Here is a 19,396-nt window from a genome sequence, read left to right on the forward strand (position 1 = left end):
GTTGGGGACAGAGGGTGGTGCTTGGGGGGGAATTGTCATCGGGCCACTCCTTGGTGTGTGGAGTGCCTCAGGGTGCGATTCTCTCCCCGATGCTTTTTAACATCTTTATGCGCCCCCTCGCCCAGCTTGTCTGGAGTTTTGGGCTGGGTTGCCATCAGTATGCCGATGACACCCAACTCTATCTGTTGATGGATGGCCATCCTGACTCGGCCCCAGACACACTGGCCAGATGTCTGGAAGCTGTGGCTGGATGGCTACGTGGGAGCCGGTTGAAGTTAAATCCTTCGAAGACAGAGGTCCTCTGGCTGGGACGGGGCGATATGGGATTGAGGGGGCAACTCCCATCTCTTGCGGGGGTGCAATTAGTGCCAGCATCGTCCGTTAAGAGTTTGGGTGTAATCTTCGATACCTCCCTCTCTATGGAGGCGCAGATTACAGCTATAACAAAGGCAGCATTTTTTCATCTCCGCCAAGCTAAGCAGTTGGCTCCTTATCTCTCTCGCCCTGACCTAGCCACTGTGATCCACGCGACGGTCACCTCCAGACTGGATTATTGTAACTCGCTCTATGTGGGGTTGCCCTTGAGACTGACTCAGAAACTCCAGCGGGTGCAGAATGCCGCGGCGAGACTCCTTATGGGGTCTTCGCTGCGAGATCACATTCATCCGGTATTATACCAGCTGCACTGGCTCCCGGTGGAGTACAGGATCAGGTTTAAGGTGCTGGTTTTAACCTTTACAGCCCTATACGGCCTAGGACCCTCGTACCTACGGGACCGCCTCTCCTGGTATGCCCCACAGAGGAACTTACGGTCTGCAAATAAAACATGATCCCAGGCCACAGAGAGGTTAGGCTGGCCTCAACTAGAGCCAGGGCTTTCTCAGCCGCGGCTCCAATCTGGTGGAACGCTCTGTCACAAGAGACTAGGGCCCTGCGGGACCTGACATCTTTCCACAGGGCCTGCAAGACAGAGCTGTTCCACCAGGCCTTTGGTCAGGGCGCAGCCTGACCCCCTCCTCTGGCAATCTGCACAGAATTTTGTTTAATGGTTGCCATGAATTTGATTTTAATTACGTTTTATAATGAAATGTTTTTAGAACGTTGGATTATTTTGATTGTTGTTAGCCGCCCTGAGCCCAGCCTCGGCTGGGGAGGGCGGGATATAAATAAATTTTATTATTATTATTATTATTATTATTATTATTATTATTTACAAACTTAATTGCCTTTTTCTTAAAAAAAAGAAAGAACAAAAACAAAAAGCCCCAAACATTGTAACCTTTCATTATGGGAGAGATGTTTCAGGTCCCTGGTCAATTTGGTTGTCTCATCTGCACCTTTTCCAGCTCTAAAAATATACTTATTGAGATGCAGAGGCCAGAAATGTACTCCATGGTAGATGTTAAGGGATGGCAGACGATTAAACAACCTTTTCACTGAGAAACAGACTGTGTTTGTGATATATTGTTGCAACGAATTTCGAGAAAATCTACTGGATCCATTGTAGAAGGAGAAAAAATATATTTCATCCTATTATGTTACGCTGGTGTCAGGGGTGAGGGGGAAAGATCCCATTTAGTACCTGATAGTGTGCACACGGGGGACGTGGGTGGCACTGTGGGTTAAACCACAGAGCCTAGAACTTGCTGATCAGAAGGTCGGCGGTTCGAATCCCCGCGACGGGGTGAGCTCCCATTGCTCAGTCCCAGCTCCTGCCCACCTAGCAGTTCGAAAGCACGTCAAAGTGCAAGTAGATAAATAGGTACCGCTCCAGCGGGAAGGTAAACGGCGTTTCCGTTCGCTGCTCTGGTTCGCCAGAAGCGGCTTAGTCATGCTGGCCACATGACCTGGAAGCTGTATGCCGGCTCCCTCGGCCAGTAAAGCGAGATGAGCGCCGCAACCCCAGAGTCGGTCACGACTGGACCTAATGGTCAGGAGTCCCTTTACCTTTTAGTGTGCACATGCGGCAGTGAAAGGGAGTAGAAATAACTTTTCTGTTGCTTTCCTATAATATTAGAACTTTGGTTCACCAAATGAAATGTATTGGCAATAAGGTCAGGACAAAAACCAATGCACTTCATCACATGCTGTGTGGTCCATTTATGAATTCACTGCCAATTGATCCAAGTGAGAGTGCTATCGCTTTCATGTCCTCCTTTCAGGCTTCCCATAAGCACTCTAGCTCAGTGGTAGAGCTTCTGCTTTCCATACAGAAGATCCAGTCCTCAGCATCTCAAGATAAAATGGTGAATGTCCCCCGGCTGGAAGCTTGGAGAGCTGCTGCCCGCCATTTTGGAAATACTGAGCTAGATATGGACCAAAGCAGTTTCCTCTCTTGCTAGCTGAGTGGTCCATGTGGAAAACAACACCAGATAAACCTTTGGGTCTGATCTAACAAGGAGAATGCTTATGTTCAAAATGTGCTCATGGTGGCCACAGGATTATGTCACTCTAAATGGGAATTAGACAAATGTATGGAGGCCATATGGTGGCTAAATAGAACATCAATTTTCAAAGGCAATTAATACTGGTTTTGGGAGCAATAAGAGCAAAGGGAGGATTACTGCCTCCTTGAGGGCTTTCTAGAACAGGGGTCAGCAACCTTTTTCAGCAGGGGGCCAGTCCACTGTCCCTCAGACCTTGTGGGGGGCCAGACTATATTTTGAAGGGGGGGAATGAACGAATTCCTATGCCCCACAAATAACCCAGAGATGCATTTTAAATAAAGGGCACATTCTACTCATGTAAAAACACCAGGCAGGCCCCACAAATAACCCAGAGATGCATTTTAAATAAAAGGACACATTCACGCTGATTCCCAGACTGTCCATGGGCCAGAATGAGAAAGTGACTGGGCCGCACCCGGCCCCCGAGCCTTAGGTTGCCTACCCCTGTTCTAGAAGAATCTGGCCAGCCAGTGGGGAGGGGTGGGTGGGGAGTAGGCTGGACTAGACTGACCTTCAATCTGACCTATCATGAATCTTATATTCAATTACACATCTTAAATAATGAGTCAGAAAAGAGGAAACACAAGTTGCATGTTACAGACACCATGGGCTGACATTTAAATTTTGTGGTGACTGGAGGGGAAGCACCCATAGTCAGGAAAACAATAAATTTCCCCTTAATCTGTTGGACTGAATTAAATAACTTCACAGAAACTTTGGAACAGCCAAGGAAAGTTTAAGGCAAGAAAGGAAAATCTTTGGTGTTGTCCTTTCCTTTCCTTTTTTGCTGTCTGGTTGTTTAGAGCGTAGAAATGGGCAACCAGGACAGTTCTCTCCACCCACCGAATCTTTAGAATTCTTGCCAAGATAAAGAATGGTTTCTCCTGCCCACCTTCCTTCCAAGACAATAAAATGTAGTAAGTAAATGTCTTGTAGGAAATCGAAAAAGTAACATTACATGCAGGAGCAACTGGAGGGTAAAAAACAAAACAAAACATGGGGCATCTCTGTGATTCCCTGATAATTGGTCAGGAATTGTTGAGCAGATTCATAGTTAGATGGGTTTATAAAATCATATTTTCTATCACAAGTGTATTTTTTATAGTTTCTGTACTTTGTACATTCCTATTTTTAAAAGTAGAGTCTCTGGTCAAAATCTAATAAACAAATCCTATAGATTAAAGATAATTTAATAAATAAACCCTATAGAGTCAAAATAATTTAATAAAGAAATACTATAGAGTCGATGTAACTTTTTTCAGCATAGTAAGCACTGCTTACGGAAATATTGGATGCTCATAGATCTCTACTAGATCTCTACTTGGAAGCTGTTGAAAAGGCAGGTGTCCTCTATGGATTGTGAATGGAAAACCATACTCTGTGCCATTTTTAGCTACTTTCCTCATTCACAAGAGCAATCGGCAGTGTAGCTGGCAAGCCAGGCACTTGTGGGTCTCAGTCACCACAACTTTCGAAGTCTGTATGGTACTTTGGAGAAGCAGAGATTGCAGAAATGGCCTTGCCTGAAACCCCCGTCCACCAAATGGTAGCAATCAACTCCCATGAGCAAAGAAAACCCCCAAGATAACATGTGAACAAGCCCAAAAGTTTGTTCTGTGCAACACTTTTTTAAGGATCCCAGACGTTTCCCACTTCTGATGGGCAGTGTGCAGTGGGACGTATTTACATGGATATAATGGAATATCTTTTATAAACTTGTTTCTTGCACAAGATCCTTTGGCACAACACATCTTGGGTGCTGCTCTGTACTTGTGGCAAATTAAACATTTTCATGTGGATGAGTCAGTTACAACTGTTGTTTATGGAGAATCTTTCCACTGTACAGGAGATGAGTCTAGTTCAGCCCCACCAGCGAAGACTGATACAGGTACTATACAACCATGGTTGCACTATACAACCATGGTTCATCCATCAGAAGCATTCCAGGGGCTTTCACCTTTCCTTCTGTGTGGCCATTGCTCCACAACTTTCTGTTTGTAGGCTAACAAACAAAGGTTACTGTCAGGTGCACCAACTCCTAGGAGCCGAGCCCATTTGGACATATTTTTTGGGACAGCCCCCCCAATGTTCAAAAGGGGTGGAGGCGGCCAAGTGCAGAGCCAAGCACAGTGCAACTTCAGTGGCTGGCTCCTTCTTCTCTTCCTCCTGCCACGGAGGGGAAGGAGCGGGGAAGCAGCCCCCAGCCAGTGGCCGTGGCAGGAGGAGCCACCGGCCATTGAAGCTGAACTGCCACCGTTTTCAGCTCCACTCCTGGCTCCCCCCAAAGTCCTGATGACACACGTGCAACATCAGCCGCTCAGTCACCCTCAAATGTTGACACCTCTGATTACTGTTACCTCTCTGCCACTGTTAGCAGTAACGTTTAGCTAGCCATAACGGCATTTTGCAAATCCACTTTAAACTATGCTGTGAAATGGGATTTGGCACACGCCAAAATTAGGTTTGAAACGGCAATGGAAGGAATGGCCAAATGAGAGGGGAGGAGAGAGGAATGCTTGTTTGTTATCACATTATTATTTTTTCACTGTAAATAACTTCAGCATAAGGTGTAAGGCACTTCCACATAAATGAGTTTCCTGAATGTCAAATATGCTGATTCAGAGCACCTGACGCCAGGAAGCCATGCGGCAAGTCTGGTTGTCACTGAGCTGACTGCCACTAGGTCATACTACAGAACATCTTTACCTTTTCCATTTAACCCTCTTCCACTGTATTATTTTTTTTTAAAGCCAAAGGGGGCAGGGGAGGGAATAAACCTGATGTTTCAAATTCTGGCAAAGCACAGATTACATTATGGAAATAAAATATGAAATGGGCCACGCATCTATGTAAACACTCCCAATATTTGCGATTCATTTCTTTGTAAAATTTGTTATATAGGCTTTGATTTAGCATGCTTTATAGTTTAAAATTCCAAATGCCCTGTCCCAACCCTCCCAGGAATTAGCTACATGTGGCAAGTATTTTGCTTTCTTCTTAACAGGTATGTTTGCGGGGAGGGAGGGTATAAATCTCAGGGACTCTTTGCAACAGAGAGCACGAGCGTGAACGCCCAGGAGCCACAATCCTGAAATCGCTTTGGTTGTAAGTTCCCCCACCGACATAAATAAGTGGTTGCATGGCTTGCAGAACTGCGTTGGCAAAGCATTAGCTTGAAGCCCAGAGTGGCACCTTTGGGACACGACGCACAAATCACAACCCTAGATGATTTATATCCTAGAGAGCGTATCCTTACCAGCGAAACCTTTTATGCGCTCTATTAGACAGCAGTTAACTGATCTCAAATTGACCAGTCTCATTTCAAAAGCAGTCGTCCCCCCAAAGCCCTTCCTCAAAACCCAGTTTCAAAACGTGTGTGTGTGTGTGTGTATTCTAGCAGAAAATAATTCGCAGCTGTGATAATATCAGGTTGGGATTTTTTTTTTAAGAAAAGAAAAGGAAAACACTATACTATAGTTTTACATTGAATAATAAAAGATAAAAAAGGGCAGTCTGTGAATAATTAGGGGTTGCTGTCTGAAGCCAGTTGCAGTCACTGCAACTGATAATAAACTTAAACCCCCTCGAGAGCAGGTAAACGCTTTGCAACCCTGACCCCCTACATCTCACATTACTTAACTACCCTGCAGCTCCAACATTACATCACCATCCCAATGATTGGTCCCTGCAGTTTAACTCTCTCCCTGTCTCCTCCGATTAGGAACGAGAGAGCAACGCCAGGGAAGGAGGGAGGGGAGGAAGGAGCAGCCTCGGAAGAAACTTCGCTCGAAAGTTTGCTGCGCTCCCTCGCTTGGGCCGGTGCAGGATCGGAGGATCTGCTCCACAACTCTTGATGGAGGAGGATGAGGATGTTTGTAAGCAGAAAGCAAACTGCACCGAAGTGCAGAGAAGGACAATGGGGCGGGTGGGGAGGACGAGAGAGAGATATATATGCTCCCAGAGGAAATGAATCAAGAGGCAAAAAAATAAAAGCCAGAGAAAGGTGGTCGTCTGACTGGTGGTAGTAAGAGGAGGAGGAATGGTAGTAGTAAGTCGTGCGAGAGCAGAGCGCGATCAGAAAAGGAAAATTAAAAACAAACCTCATGGACATCACTGGGTCTGAATTCCCTGCTGAGGTGCAGAACATGAGAGCCCTGGAATGAGTGTATCGAGAACCTGAGCCAAAGCTTAACTAGCCCGAGTGAGTCATATCCTTCCCATTTGATTCCAGTCCAAATGGTGATGTAATGCTCTGGCCCTCTCTCTCTCCCTCTCCCTCTCCCTCCTCTCTCTCTCTCTCTCTCTCTCTCTCTCTCTCTCTCTCTCTCTCTCTTCTACGCCTGCCTCTCTCCCTCCTCCTCCCTTTCTCCTTTTTAGCTCGGTGCTAGTGAAGTCACCATTTAAATCTGGCAGAGCTGAAGCTGAAAAACTTCAATGTAACCAAAACAGCCCCAGGCGAAGTTCCAGACGCACAGAGACTTGGTGGTGCAATTGCCATTGGAAACGGGTAAACACTGGGAGAAACAGTGCCGCCTCACAAGGGCCCGAGCAGCTGCCTGGGCGAGATCACAGTCAGACCCCGGGAACGGGGCTGTCGGAAATTTAATGGTTTTGTATGTGTGTGTGTGTGTTTTCTTTCTTCCCCCCTCAGAAGATGCTACACACACACACACAGAGAGAGAGGCACATTCCCGCACATTTTAAGACCCCAAGGAAGAAGAAGAAGAAGAAGAAAGGGAGGACTTGCAAATGGGAGGAAAGCAGCTATGGAAAGAGGAGGTGAAACAAGCAGGAACAGGAGAGAGAAACTATTCGAAATATGCTTAGGCTTATAGGGAAATGAACGCAGACATATCTGTCAAGAAGTCTTAAATCGAAGAGTCGCCCTTGTTCTTGAAGGCCAGCCCAGGGCCCAGTTCATAGGGAATGAATGGCGCTGCCTTGGTAGTAACAGCCCAGGAAAAGCTCTGCTCCGAGGAGCCAGACAATTCTTTAAAAACATTTTCATAGCTGGCATTCTATTGTTATTAATTCCCACAATTGCTCCCCCCCCCAACCTCTGGTGTGTTTTTTTTAGCAGTTTTCTCCGTTTACATCAGGATCGCGCTACCATCATGCGAGGAGGCTTGCCGACATGACACCTGTCTTCATTTCCTGCCTCTTAGGTTTTTTTTTTTTAAAGAAAAACCACTTCATCTCCCGTGACCACCGTTTTATTTCACTTTTTCAAAACCATCGCGTGTCCTCGACGCACACCACTTTGGCAGTGAACCTCTTGCACCGATTCAGTGCTTCCCTCGAGGGAAGCAGATACTACCGCGCTAGCACAAAAAGAAAGTAAAAGGGTTTTTGTTGTGGTTGTTGTTAAAACAGTTGCTCTGTCTGGTAACAACAGTGTCAGCTGGTGGAAGAATCAAGAGATTTGTGATCTCCTGGGAATTTGAATCCAGGCCGCCATTAACATTCGGTTCTGCAGCAGACCTGACAGTGCATGGTTGATGGCGCAAAGTCTAATAATCACAGAATCATAACGGAAGGGACCCTGAGGATCATCCAGTCCAACCCCCTACAATACAGGCCTATGCAGCTGTCCTGTGTATGGATCGAACCCGCAACCTTGGTGTTATGAGCGCCATACTCTAGCCAACTAATGTCTAATAAAAGGCTGGAGGGCTTGGCTAGAGAACAGTGGCGTAGCGTGGGGGGTGCAGGGGGGGCGGGCCGCACCGGGCGCAACATCTGGGGTTAGGGCAAATCCATGGGTTAGGGGGCGCAAATCCACGGGTTAGGGGGCGCAAATTACTTGCCTTGCCCCGGGTGCTGACAACCCACGCTACACCACTGCTAGAGAATACCAGTTATCTATGTACCACTTGATTTTAACATTTCACACTACTAGTTGTTCAGGAGTTATAGGAAGTGAAAGAGAGTGATGTGCCTCTGAGATGTGGATGGGAAAATAACTGCAGCACACCATCGCTTGTAGCACATTGCAGGAGAATACCTTATGAGGACTGCTAAAGTGCTGTAGTGTAAAAGCACCTTGTGTGGCTGCCATTATTTTAACAGCAGCCCATTTCTAAGACGCTTCCGTTGTGCAAATTGCAGCAGCAGGAGCCGCTGTCATAAATGATGCTTCTACAGAGGTGAAGAATAAATATCCCCCGTAAGATAAATCACTTTTTCCCAGCTCGATGGGCATGACCATCACTTAAATTTAAGAAAACATCTCTGTTATTTTCAGACAGTTTGGTTACAGCTATGAATTGTTGCTATCTCTGGGGACTAATATCTATGGCTGCGAGTTGGGTAAGGAGGGAAATAAAGGAGGGCATATTCCTTTCTGTGGATCGGGCAAACTCACTTGATACTAATACTATGTGGCCAGTGAAAGTGACAGTGTTACCAAGTGAAACAGCTTGGAATTAGAGGTGATCAGCCATAATTATTCCTGGCGCCACTGAAGTCGGTGGCTTGACAGTATCATATGTAGTTATAAAGTTTGGTTCATTGTGTCATTGGCCTGCATAACTCATTTATGTCTGAATGACCAGTTATTGATTTCTCATCTTCTGTAACATAATAAAAAGAAGTTTAATCACTCTAAAGCTTTCTTTTATTTCCATGCTACTTTCAACTGAACAACATGCAGAAGCACCTCTGTTTTTATTTCCCAGTTGCCCTGCAAAATAATATTCTAAAGGATGGGGTATATACTTTATAAACAAAATAATAAAAATATAACGATTGCAAGTCTCTTGTAAAAAAAAAATAAAAAAATAAAAAAGGTTCCGGTTGTTCAGTTCTAATTTTTTTCTTATGGATTTCAATGCCTTTAAGTCTTGGGAGCCAAATTTCAAAGACGACATGGTACTTATAGATATGATTTGGAATATCTGGTTTTAAAAGTTTTTTTAAAAAAATAAAAAACCCAACAACTGAATAAATGTTTCTAATACCATTCCTAATGTAGGATGGCAGGTTCATAAATAAAAGGAAAGCAAAACCATTAAAAAAAGCAAAAGCCATAACTCACATAGTCTCCAAGTTCCTACAGATGAAAATAGGGCATGCCTGTAACACCCTTATATACAGACCAATGATCACTACCAGGACCCAACCCCTGTCTCCGGTCAGACATTGCTGATGACTGATGTATGAGTTACTGCACCCATTTACTCTGCAATAGCCTCTCTTATATGGCTTTAAAAGCCAAGAATCTGTTTGCTGTTTTAGTTAAACACACATCTAAAAACTGTAACGGTCTGGTAACATGTTATCGCAGTTCAGAACGCACCTCAGCATCTGCAAGTGTGTAAAACGTCAGGCCGCACACTGCATGGTACCTTCATTCATTTCCATTATTTACATGTGGGTCCTCCACTGGGGAGAGGCTTCATTTTGCCCCTGCAGCCTCTTAATTTTCCTCTACTGAGTGCATTCAGTGGGGCACAAGTAAGAGACTGAACATACGATTGTTCTAGGGCTGCCATATTTTGAAGAGCAAAAACGAGGGCACATTTGCCAACTTCTGCTTTTAACTAGGGATCACTATGATGACTGTGCTCGTGAAAAAGAGGGTGTGTGCTGGGAAAAGAGGACATGTGGCAACCCCAAAGGCTCAAAAAAATAATCCCAAATCGTAAGAAAATAAAATAAAAATATGTTTCTTTTTCTGGAATGTGTCAGGTGATTTTTCAAATCAATTTGATGCAAGTGTGGCGCTCATCCATCTCTAGAAGGTATGGCTATAGCCCAGCCTTATCTGCTAGATCAGGGGTCAGCAAACCTTTTCAGCAGGGGGCCAGTCCACTGTCCCTCAGACCTTGTGGGGGGCTGGACTATATTTTGAGGGGGGGGGGGATGAACGAATTCCTATGCCCCACAAATAACCGAGAGATGCATTTTAAATAAAAGGACACATTCTACTCATGTAAAAACATGCTGATTCCCGGAACGTCCACGGGCCAGATTGAGAAGGCGATTGGGCCTGACCCGGCCCCTGGGCCTTAGTTTGCCTACCAGTGTGCTATAGCCATGGCAGCACATGCAAGGGATTGTATTGCATATTTGAGACAAGCAGGAAAGAGGTTTATTTGCTGCTCAACCCTTCCTGTCAAATGTTTTCACTGACACAAGGAAGCTGACAACTGCTGGATGCACAATATTCTTATAGCAACCTGAAAATAGGTTTGTATCCATGTTCATTCTTTGTCAGTTCCAGAAATCTTCTTTGCGTGGTTGCTTATATTTCTTTTCCACAACCCCAATCCAGCATCCCCAATGGTGTAGTTTCCAACACTGGCTCCTAGGAAGAAAGCACCCCTGTACAGTGAAGTTGGGGTCCCTGCACATGATTCTGTTCCCCAAAGTGCCTCTCTGTGCAACAGGCTACAATACTGGACCTGTATACCAACTATAAATATTGTCTTATAGTACAGAATCTTTCAAAAGGAAAGGGGTGTTCAATAGAATGTGGTGGTCAGTGAATTCAACATTGCATCATAATTAATAGGTTTCATAAAATGAATAAAAGGTTCGTCTACTACACATCACACTTTTCCAAACATACTTGGAAAAAAGTTGCATTACATTTCGGCACCTCAGTTATCTGTTCTGTGGTTGTTACACAGGTGAGCGGAGGAACAATTCAGGATCAACTCTTTCTCAGACAATAAAAATGTGTTTTTGAATGAAGCTAAATGCTTAAATAGCGTTAAAAACAAGACGACTGGTTTGAGGGTATTAAAAAGTCACTTCCAACTCAGGTATTTTTAAGTTCTGTTGACACCCCCCCCAAATCCTTACAGGAAACACTGTTATCCCATTTTCCTTCCTGTGACCTGTAAATGATGTAGGATTTCCTGTAGTCCAGAGGAAATCTCACTCAGATACCAAAGCTGCACCTTTTCATGTGCGTATTAACTTTATTCCTTTCTATTCTCCTTCCCTTTCTCTTCTCCCTGCATTCCTCATATACAGTATTTCTAACATCCAGACGTACTGAAGAAGAGAGGCTGATGGGATGGGAAGCAAATGATATTTTAATTCCAAAGGGATCCAACTTCAGAACAGTGCCCATGGCTCCAATTTTGCAGACTAGCTGAGGAATGTTTATAGCCCCCCTCCCTGCAGCGTATCTCATCCTTGGGGAGAGGGTGGTGTGGCAGATATCACAGCTGTCTGATGTAAGCACGGTTAACAATTCCACTACTCTGGCTGCAAAGCTCGTATCTCTGCACAAAGGAGCAATGTGTACGCTTTGAAAATCACACCACCCAGCAATTATTTGGCAAGAGCACCATCAGCTGAAGCAAGCACAGGGAAAAAGCATTTAAAATGTTTAAAAGTCTAGAACGTGTATCCATAACTTGAAACAGATCCTTGTTTAATTAAAAATACATTTGTGCACACCTACGTACAAACAAACAAACAAACAGCGCCTACGTACAAGCCCTAAATTCACCGTGAAGTAGGTTCTACTGAAGTTAAGTGGGACTTACATCCAAGAAAACATGCTCAGGATCAAGACATTTGATCAACAACTTTATCTGTTTTTTAAAAATAAATTTTATTAGAGTTTGGGGAAGGGGATACAAAGATTATTATCTATTCTCTTTTTAATCAAAACTAAAATGTTAATCTAAATAAAAAGACAGGCCGAAAAGAAAAAGGGGGAAAGAAAGGGGAGGGGAGGAGAGGAAAGGGAAAAGAGAGAAAGAGAAAAGGATGGAAAAATAGAGAAGGGATGAAGGGGAGAGAAAGAGAGAGGAGATAAAGAAAAAGAAGGAAGGAAGGAAGTTAAGAAAATAAAGAACCTCTGATTCTTCATCTGTCTGCTATATATAAACATTATTCAACTCATCCACACCAACATAACACCCAGCGAAGCCACTTTCTATAATCTAAAATTATCTTCAATCCTCAAACCCCAGTGCCAATAGTTCATTTTGTTTTTCACGCAAAAAGTCTACGAGAAGTTTCAAATCTTTAGTAAATGTTAACAACGGCTTTTCTCTGATTAAACATGTCAATTATGCCATCTCAGCTAAGTCCATTCCTCCATAGTTGGCAATGATGAGCCTTTCCATCTTCGTGCATATAAAAGTCTCGCTGCAATAATCATGTACTTAAACAAAGTTCCATAGTCTTTTTCTAATTGTATGTTCATAAACCCTAGCAGGAAGAGCTCTGGTTTCAGTTGAAAATTAACCTTCAAAAATCTCCATATCAGTGTATGTATTCATGTCCAATATTTTTTTGGCTTTTTTACATGTCCACCAATCATGGTAAAATGTCCTTCCACCTTCACCACATTTCCAGCACTTATTTGGAATATTTTTATACATTCTAAATACAGTGATACCTCGGGTTAAGAACTTAATTTGTTCTGGAGGTCCGTTCTTAACCTGAAACTGATCTTAACCTGAGGTGTCACTTTAGCTAATGGGGCTTCCCGCTACAACCACGCCGCTGGAGCACGATTTCTGTTCTCATCCTGAAGCAAAGTTCTTAACCCGAGGTACTGTTTCTGGGTTAGCAGAGTCTGTAACCTGAAGCGTCTGTAACCAGAAGCGTCTGTAACTCGAGGTACCACTGTAGCTTCTCAGGAGTTAAATACCATTGACATGTCATTTTATACAAGTTCTCTTTTAAATCCTAACACAGTGTGTATTTTAACCTTTGGTCCACATATGTTCTCACTGTTCTTTAACTTGTTCTTCTTGCATTTCAATTTTCAACAGTAATTCATAATTTTCGCAATAACATGTCCACCATCCGCACACAATTGTATTTCAAAGTCAGTCTTTTTTTGTTCTATACCAAGTAAATTGTAAATGAGAAAACCATTGGTTTCCCCTTGTTAGTTATTCCCTTGTTTTCACTTTGCAGTCTCCTTGATTCCACTCTAATAACTTTTGGTAAGTTAACAATTTCTCTTTGCCTATCCCCTCTTTTCTGTGTTTCGCATCCAAAACAACTTTCTCACTGACTGATTACCACTGGTGCAGAGTCATTTCTACGGTTCACAACTGGAGTGCTTGAATTTCAGCTGATGCTAGTTCCACTGATTAGAATGGTATCAAATCATCTTAAATTGAGCTGCTCCATCTGAAATAATCTATGTGATGTGTTGCAAACTATAGATTGCATAAGCTGGAAAAATATATATGCCTATATTACCATTTGTACGGGCGAGAATAATTCTGAAATAATTGTTCTCCATTGAGGGAAGACTCATTTTCACAGACATTATTTTTCCTTTTCAACCCAAGATCCTTCTAGTCCCAGTGGAATCAAGAGGGCCAGCAAATTTCAGGGTTAAATAAGCTTTAATGACTATCACATGTACAAAGACTTAAACCTAGCATTATTATTTTTTATTTTTTTTAAAAAAATGTGACATCTCTTCCTTTTTTAATTTAAAATAACCATCCAGGTGGTTTCCTAAGGACTTCTTTGCAAATTGCTTCCAGTGAACCCTTTCGGTCACAGACCACTGCAAAAACCATGTGGAGTTATTCAGTGTTCAGTTCGACTTGGGTGTCCTATGTTTTTATAGTGGACAGAACCATAGAGAAATTTTATCCACAAGGCTACATTGATAGAGACAGAGCATGCCTCGCTGCGAAGCGAGATGCCAAAATTATTCTGGAATAAGATAGCTCTGAGTGGGGAGAAAATACCTCAAGATACCATTTGAAGGCACAAAAACTGATTAAAATCAGAGAATGCCAAACCATAAGCAATACAGGAGATATGCGATGATGTTCCTATTTTAAAACAACTGCTGGGCTCTAATTTTGATTACAGCAGGAGTTTGGTGGACTGGAAGAATTCACCTTTACCAGTATGTCATTTTCCAGATCTAAATCCCTCTCCCAGCTTTACCGTCCAATGGGAAAAGCTGGCACAATACAAGTGCTTCAGGATGCAAGAGTTTCAGGATGTAAATTTGATCAGGAAAATGGGATGGGGCGAAGAGTTAACTTCTGCTCCCCTAATGCCACTATGCTGATCAAAATCACAGCTTCTTGTGACTGCTTAAAATAAATGAGAAAAGTCAGGCCATTTGATTGTGGAACTCCTACATTGCATCAGTACAGTGGTACCTCGGGTTACAATTGCTTCAGGTTACAGACTCCACTAACCCAAAAATAGTACCTCGGGTTAAGAACTTTACCTCAGAATGAGAACAGAAATCATGTGGTGGCAGCAGGAGGCCCCATTAGCTAAAGTGGTACCTCAGGTTAAGAACAGTTTCAGGCTAAGAACGGACCTCCAGAACGAATTAGGTTCTTAACCTGAGGTACCACTGTATTCTTATTACATACTTGCACAGCAGAAAAACAGATCAAATCTGTTTCAAATCTGCATGTAGTACAGTAAAAGTATTTCAAACTGTAATGTATTTGTATGTTTGAGAACCTACAATGGGGACAACAGACATGTGATTCCCATATTTAGGTGGGGCAAGACTTTACCAATATCTTTGAGGCATGCGACTGTGAAATATTTGTCTAAGTCCTCATATCGATGTTGCCCGCTATGAACCCTCTAGAGATTTCCTAAGCCTTCGTCCTATTCTATCCAATACCTCTCAGGTGAGATTGTCAAAGTCAGTTAGTGTCAACTGGAGTAGAGGGCTCTTTTTTTTGTTTCAAGTTGTTGACATTTGCCCCATAGGAAATGGGGTGAGAAATCTGCCTATTCATTTTCATATAGACCTATATAGGTGAAATAGCCTTAAGCCAGAATTGTGCTGGCGACCTGGAAATTAAGTCTTCTGTATCCAATTACTATCTTTGAGCCATGTGGTCCAATTATACAGATTTTTAAATTACAGTTGTAAAACATAGGTGCCTATAAGTAACTCAACAATTCCTGTAGAGACCCCCCCCCCAGTGTTTTAAAAATTATGTAGGGTGTTTTTCACATTAATTAGGCTCGAAGCTACTCCCAACCTGTGCATAAAAACTGCAAGGAGATGCAATCATGGTTTTAAGAAAACAAACAGTTGACTGGTACAAACTAGTACCATACAAGACTAGTGACAAAGGCAATTTTGACTGAATATCTTATATAAACAATTCTCTTTCCCCATTCAGTTATCTAAGTGTGAACAAAATGTCGTATCTGTTCTACCTTAGCTTAGTGGTCTAATTGATCTGTCTTGCTGAATGATCCATTTCCAAATGCATAGTGAAGTGGAAAGGCAAAACTTAAGAGCCTCATCAGTTGCTAGCTTGGAACTCATCATAAAACTGACTGCTCAAGTGACAGGTTCTGGCATGTGGCTGGCCATAACACATTTGAATTAGCTCAACACTCAATTCATTAAGGCCTGATGGGAGAGTTACGAATTAGCCTCAGCTGAAAATCTGAAGGCTTTTCAGTGTTACCTTCTCACTCTTCTCTTCTATTTCAACAGAGGCTTTGCTGAGAAGGCCCTTCCAAATATATGCAAAATTTGCAGATCCTTCAAGTGCCGATATTTCCCAGGGACAGTCCCGAATTTACAGAAGCCACCCTGGTTTCTGACTGATCGTGAAATGTCCCGCTCTTCCTTAGGCAGAGCTGTAGCTGGGGGGGGCGGAGCTAGAAAGTCTTTTTTTTACCTGGGTGAAGCCTCCAGAGGGGTGCCATTGAGGCTCCCAACCTTTGAGGGTGTGTATGCAACTTTGCATGGGGTGGTGTGCTAAACTGGGTCTTTGACCCAGGCAAAATGCAGCCTACTTTCGCCCCTGCCTTAGGACATCCCTATTTCCATCGGAGAAATGTTTTAGGGTACAGTAGGACGCCCCTATTTACAGTAGAGAAATGTTGGAGATGATGAAGTTATCTGACCCCCAAACCATCTGAAGGCAGCCCTTCTATAAGGAAGTTCTTTAATGTTCAACGTTTTATTATGTTTTTATATATGTTAGAAGCTACCCTGAGCGGGTGGGGCAACCCAGTCAGATGGGTGACTTATTATTATTATTAATAATAATAATAATAATACAGTCGTACCTTGGTTGTCAAACTTAATCTGTTTCGGGAGTCTGCTCAACTCCCGGAACCGTTCAAAAACCAAGGCGCGGGTTCCAATTGGCTGCAGGAGTTTCCTGCACTCAATCAGAAGCCTCGGAAGCTGCATCAGAAGTTCAGCTTCCAAAAAATGTTTGCAAACCGGAACACTTACTTCCGGGTTTGCGGCATTCGGGAGCCGATTTGTTTGGGAGCCAAGCTGTTGGACAACCAAGGTACAACTGTAATGGTGGTGGAATAGGACGTCGGTATTTGCATTGGCGAAATGTTGCAGGGTATGACTTTGGTGTTGCAAACCATGTGACACAAATAGTGTTTCTTGCTGTCGGGTGAACTGTGAGATACCGATACAATTCTTCTAATGGAGGAATCATTAAGACAACTGGTCTGCTAACAGGAACACAGTTCCTAAGCGCAGTTCTATAGACATTTGCCTGAGTCGGTGTCCTTGTACTGAGTTCCGTAGTTAACCTATGGCTTTGGCTCCCACAAGTTGTGTTAATGGTCACCAGCTTGGATGGCTTCATAAGAGGATTAGACCAATTCGTGGAGAAGAAGGCTGTCAAGGCATGGTCATTAGGCACAAGGGCTACACTCTGCTTCCACTGCCAAGGCAGAATGCCCCTCAATGCCCCGGTTGCTGGGAATTACATGTGGGGAGCAGAGACCTGCTGCGCTATGGTCATGCTTGCAGGCCTTCCCATAGACATCTGGTTTGTCTACCATGAGAACAGTGGTCTGATGAAGCAGGGCATATTCTTAACACAACGGGAATTACTTCTGAGTAGACATGAATAGAATTTCACAGTCACCTTCACATCTTGCTTTTCATCTCAAATTCTGCTCAAGTTAATGTTTAACATTGCATGCTTTTTCAGATAATGACGTTTCCTAGACTGTCACTCCGGACACAAAGTGGAGAGCCCCATATCATCCAGAGGCAATTTGTCACTTCAGCCTTGGATTAACCCCCGACTTGTGTAAATAAATCCAAGGTTGAAGCTCCTACCTCAGGATAAGAGAAAGTGCAAAGACGGTTTTAGTAGCTATTGAAATTCCTTCCTTCCTTGAGGTTATCGACTCCTTTCTTAAATTCCATATTTTTTTTTTGTCTTGGCTGTTTCTTCTTCGGCTTGCAAAGAGTTCCCCAGGTCACCTATGTGCGGAAACAACAATCCTTTTGTTTGTTTGAAACCTGCTATGTGTTATTTTCATTGGGTGCCCTTGTCATACTTTTCGCATTATCTGAAAGGGTAAGCAACTATTCCCTGCTCACTTTTCCCAGCCAGCTCATAATTTTATGCATTTTGGCTGTACTCCCTTCATGCAGACTTCCTCCCCCTCCTGAAACAGAGGAATCCAAATAATTTTGGCTTCAGCTTTTTTGCATGAACCTGAATTAGGGGACAATGAAAAGTAATCAGTCCAAAATCCTATGCATGTTTACTCGAGAGTAAGCCCCGCTGAGTTAATCCTTTCCAAGTAAACATGCACAGGGCTGGGCAATGAGAATTTGTATTTATTTATACTCATATGGTTACCCCCACTTTAAATGTTGAACCCAGCTAAATACATCATGCAGCAACGTAAAATGATTCCAGTGTTCCCAAGGAAACTGTTTTCACTAAACAACATGATTCCCTCATTTTAATCTTATACATACACAGGGCAAACATTTAGTTTTTATCTAACTTCACAGCAATCCCATGCTATATAGCCCCTCTGGTGGCAATTGAGATTAGCCAGGGTAGCTTGCCATCAGTACCGAAGGCAAAGGTCCTGAAAAACCACATCAGGAATCACTCTTGAGAAGGCCTCTTGCATTTTCATTCACTATCTTTGGTAAAATGCCAGAGGGTCTGAACTTGGCAAGCATCGCAGCACGCTCAAAGGGCCATTAATTCCAACTAGTATTTGGTTGATTATCTTTAAAGCTTTGGTTGATTTTGTCTTCCTTCTGTTTTGTTTGGTTTGTTTTAATTTTGCCTCGGTTGTCAATCTAGTTTGTTCTGCATCTTTGGCCTATTAAGACATTATAGCATACTACTGACAGCCATAACAAGCAGGGCACTTTGAGTGTGATTGTTTTCCTTCTTCTGTGATTATCCATGCAAAAAATTAGCTGGTCTTTCCTCAGACCATTATCTGTTGTTGTAAGAATAGATGAGGTTTCAAATAAGTGATTTTGCTTCATAAAGAACAGTGCATAACTCAAACGATTCCGTATCTAGCATCCCAGCATCAGAACTTGGTTCTACATGGCGTCTTAGCCCAGTTCACATGCTATATTGCGCCAAAACAAACCCGGGTGACAGTGTTGAGAAAGCTCGTCCCTGAGCCTGGGTTTGGAGGACATGCTAAGCCAAACTATAACTTAGTTTAGCATGGCACAGTCACATAGGAGCCAACGCCTAAGGGCTTTGGGGTCTTTGGCCCCCACAATAAAATATTTGAGGGGTCTGGGCCCCCAACCCAAAGTTGATGGGCATTCCCATTCAAATGGTGTGTGTGCACTGCATCATATGATTATGTATATCTTCCAACTTTTGAAACTCAGTCACGATGTCTGATATCATTATTAAGCATTTTCAGTATTTTCATAGCACTTTTAGATGAACAAAGTGATTCACAATTTTCACATCAGGGACTCATTCACACCACCTTTCTTCGCAAGTGGAAAAGTCATCATGAGGTGATTTGCCCACCCACTCCCACATGCTTAAAAAAGGCTCTACATTCTGAAGTATTCTTGATTTTCTAATAATGCCTTTTAAACAGAGAATTCTAATAATTCTAATAAAATTGCAATTCTGGCCATCAGCATCTATGCCTGCTGTTATATGAAGGCATGAATAATGTAGAATCCAGATAACACATTATTTTTACATTTGTTTTCTGATCAAGCACCTGGATCTCCC

General features: G+C 43.1%; 1 protein-coding gene across 9 annotated transcripts in view; it reads right to left on the reverse strand.

Annotated features, from left to right (window-relative positions):
• Positions 1–19,396, reverse strand: part of CREB5 (cAMP responsive element binding protein 5) — a 264,799-nt gene that overhangs the window by 88,039 nt on the left and 157,364 nt on the right. Inside the window, exon 1 of one of the 9 annotated variants that reach the window (XM_083578737.1) lies at positions 6,548–6,692. The exons of the other annotated variants lie outside the window; for them this stretch is intronic. Within the exon in view, the coding sequence (XP_083434863.1) occupies positions 6,548–6,594 (47 nt within the window). The 5' untranslated portion in view covers positions 6,595–6,692. Of the gene's footprint in view, positions 1–6,547; positions 6,693–19,396 lie in introns of those variants that run through there. 9 annotated transcript variants of the gene reach the window in all.

This window comes from Podarcis filfolensis (assembly GCF_964270895.1).
Source record: "Podarcis filfolensis genome assembly, chromosome: 12".
NCBI classification, from domain to species: Eukaryota; Metazoa; Chordata; class Lepidosauria; order Squamata; family Lacertidae; genus Podarcis; species Podarcis filfolensis.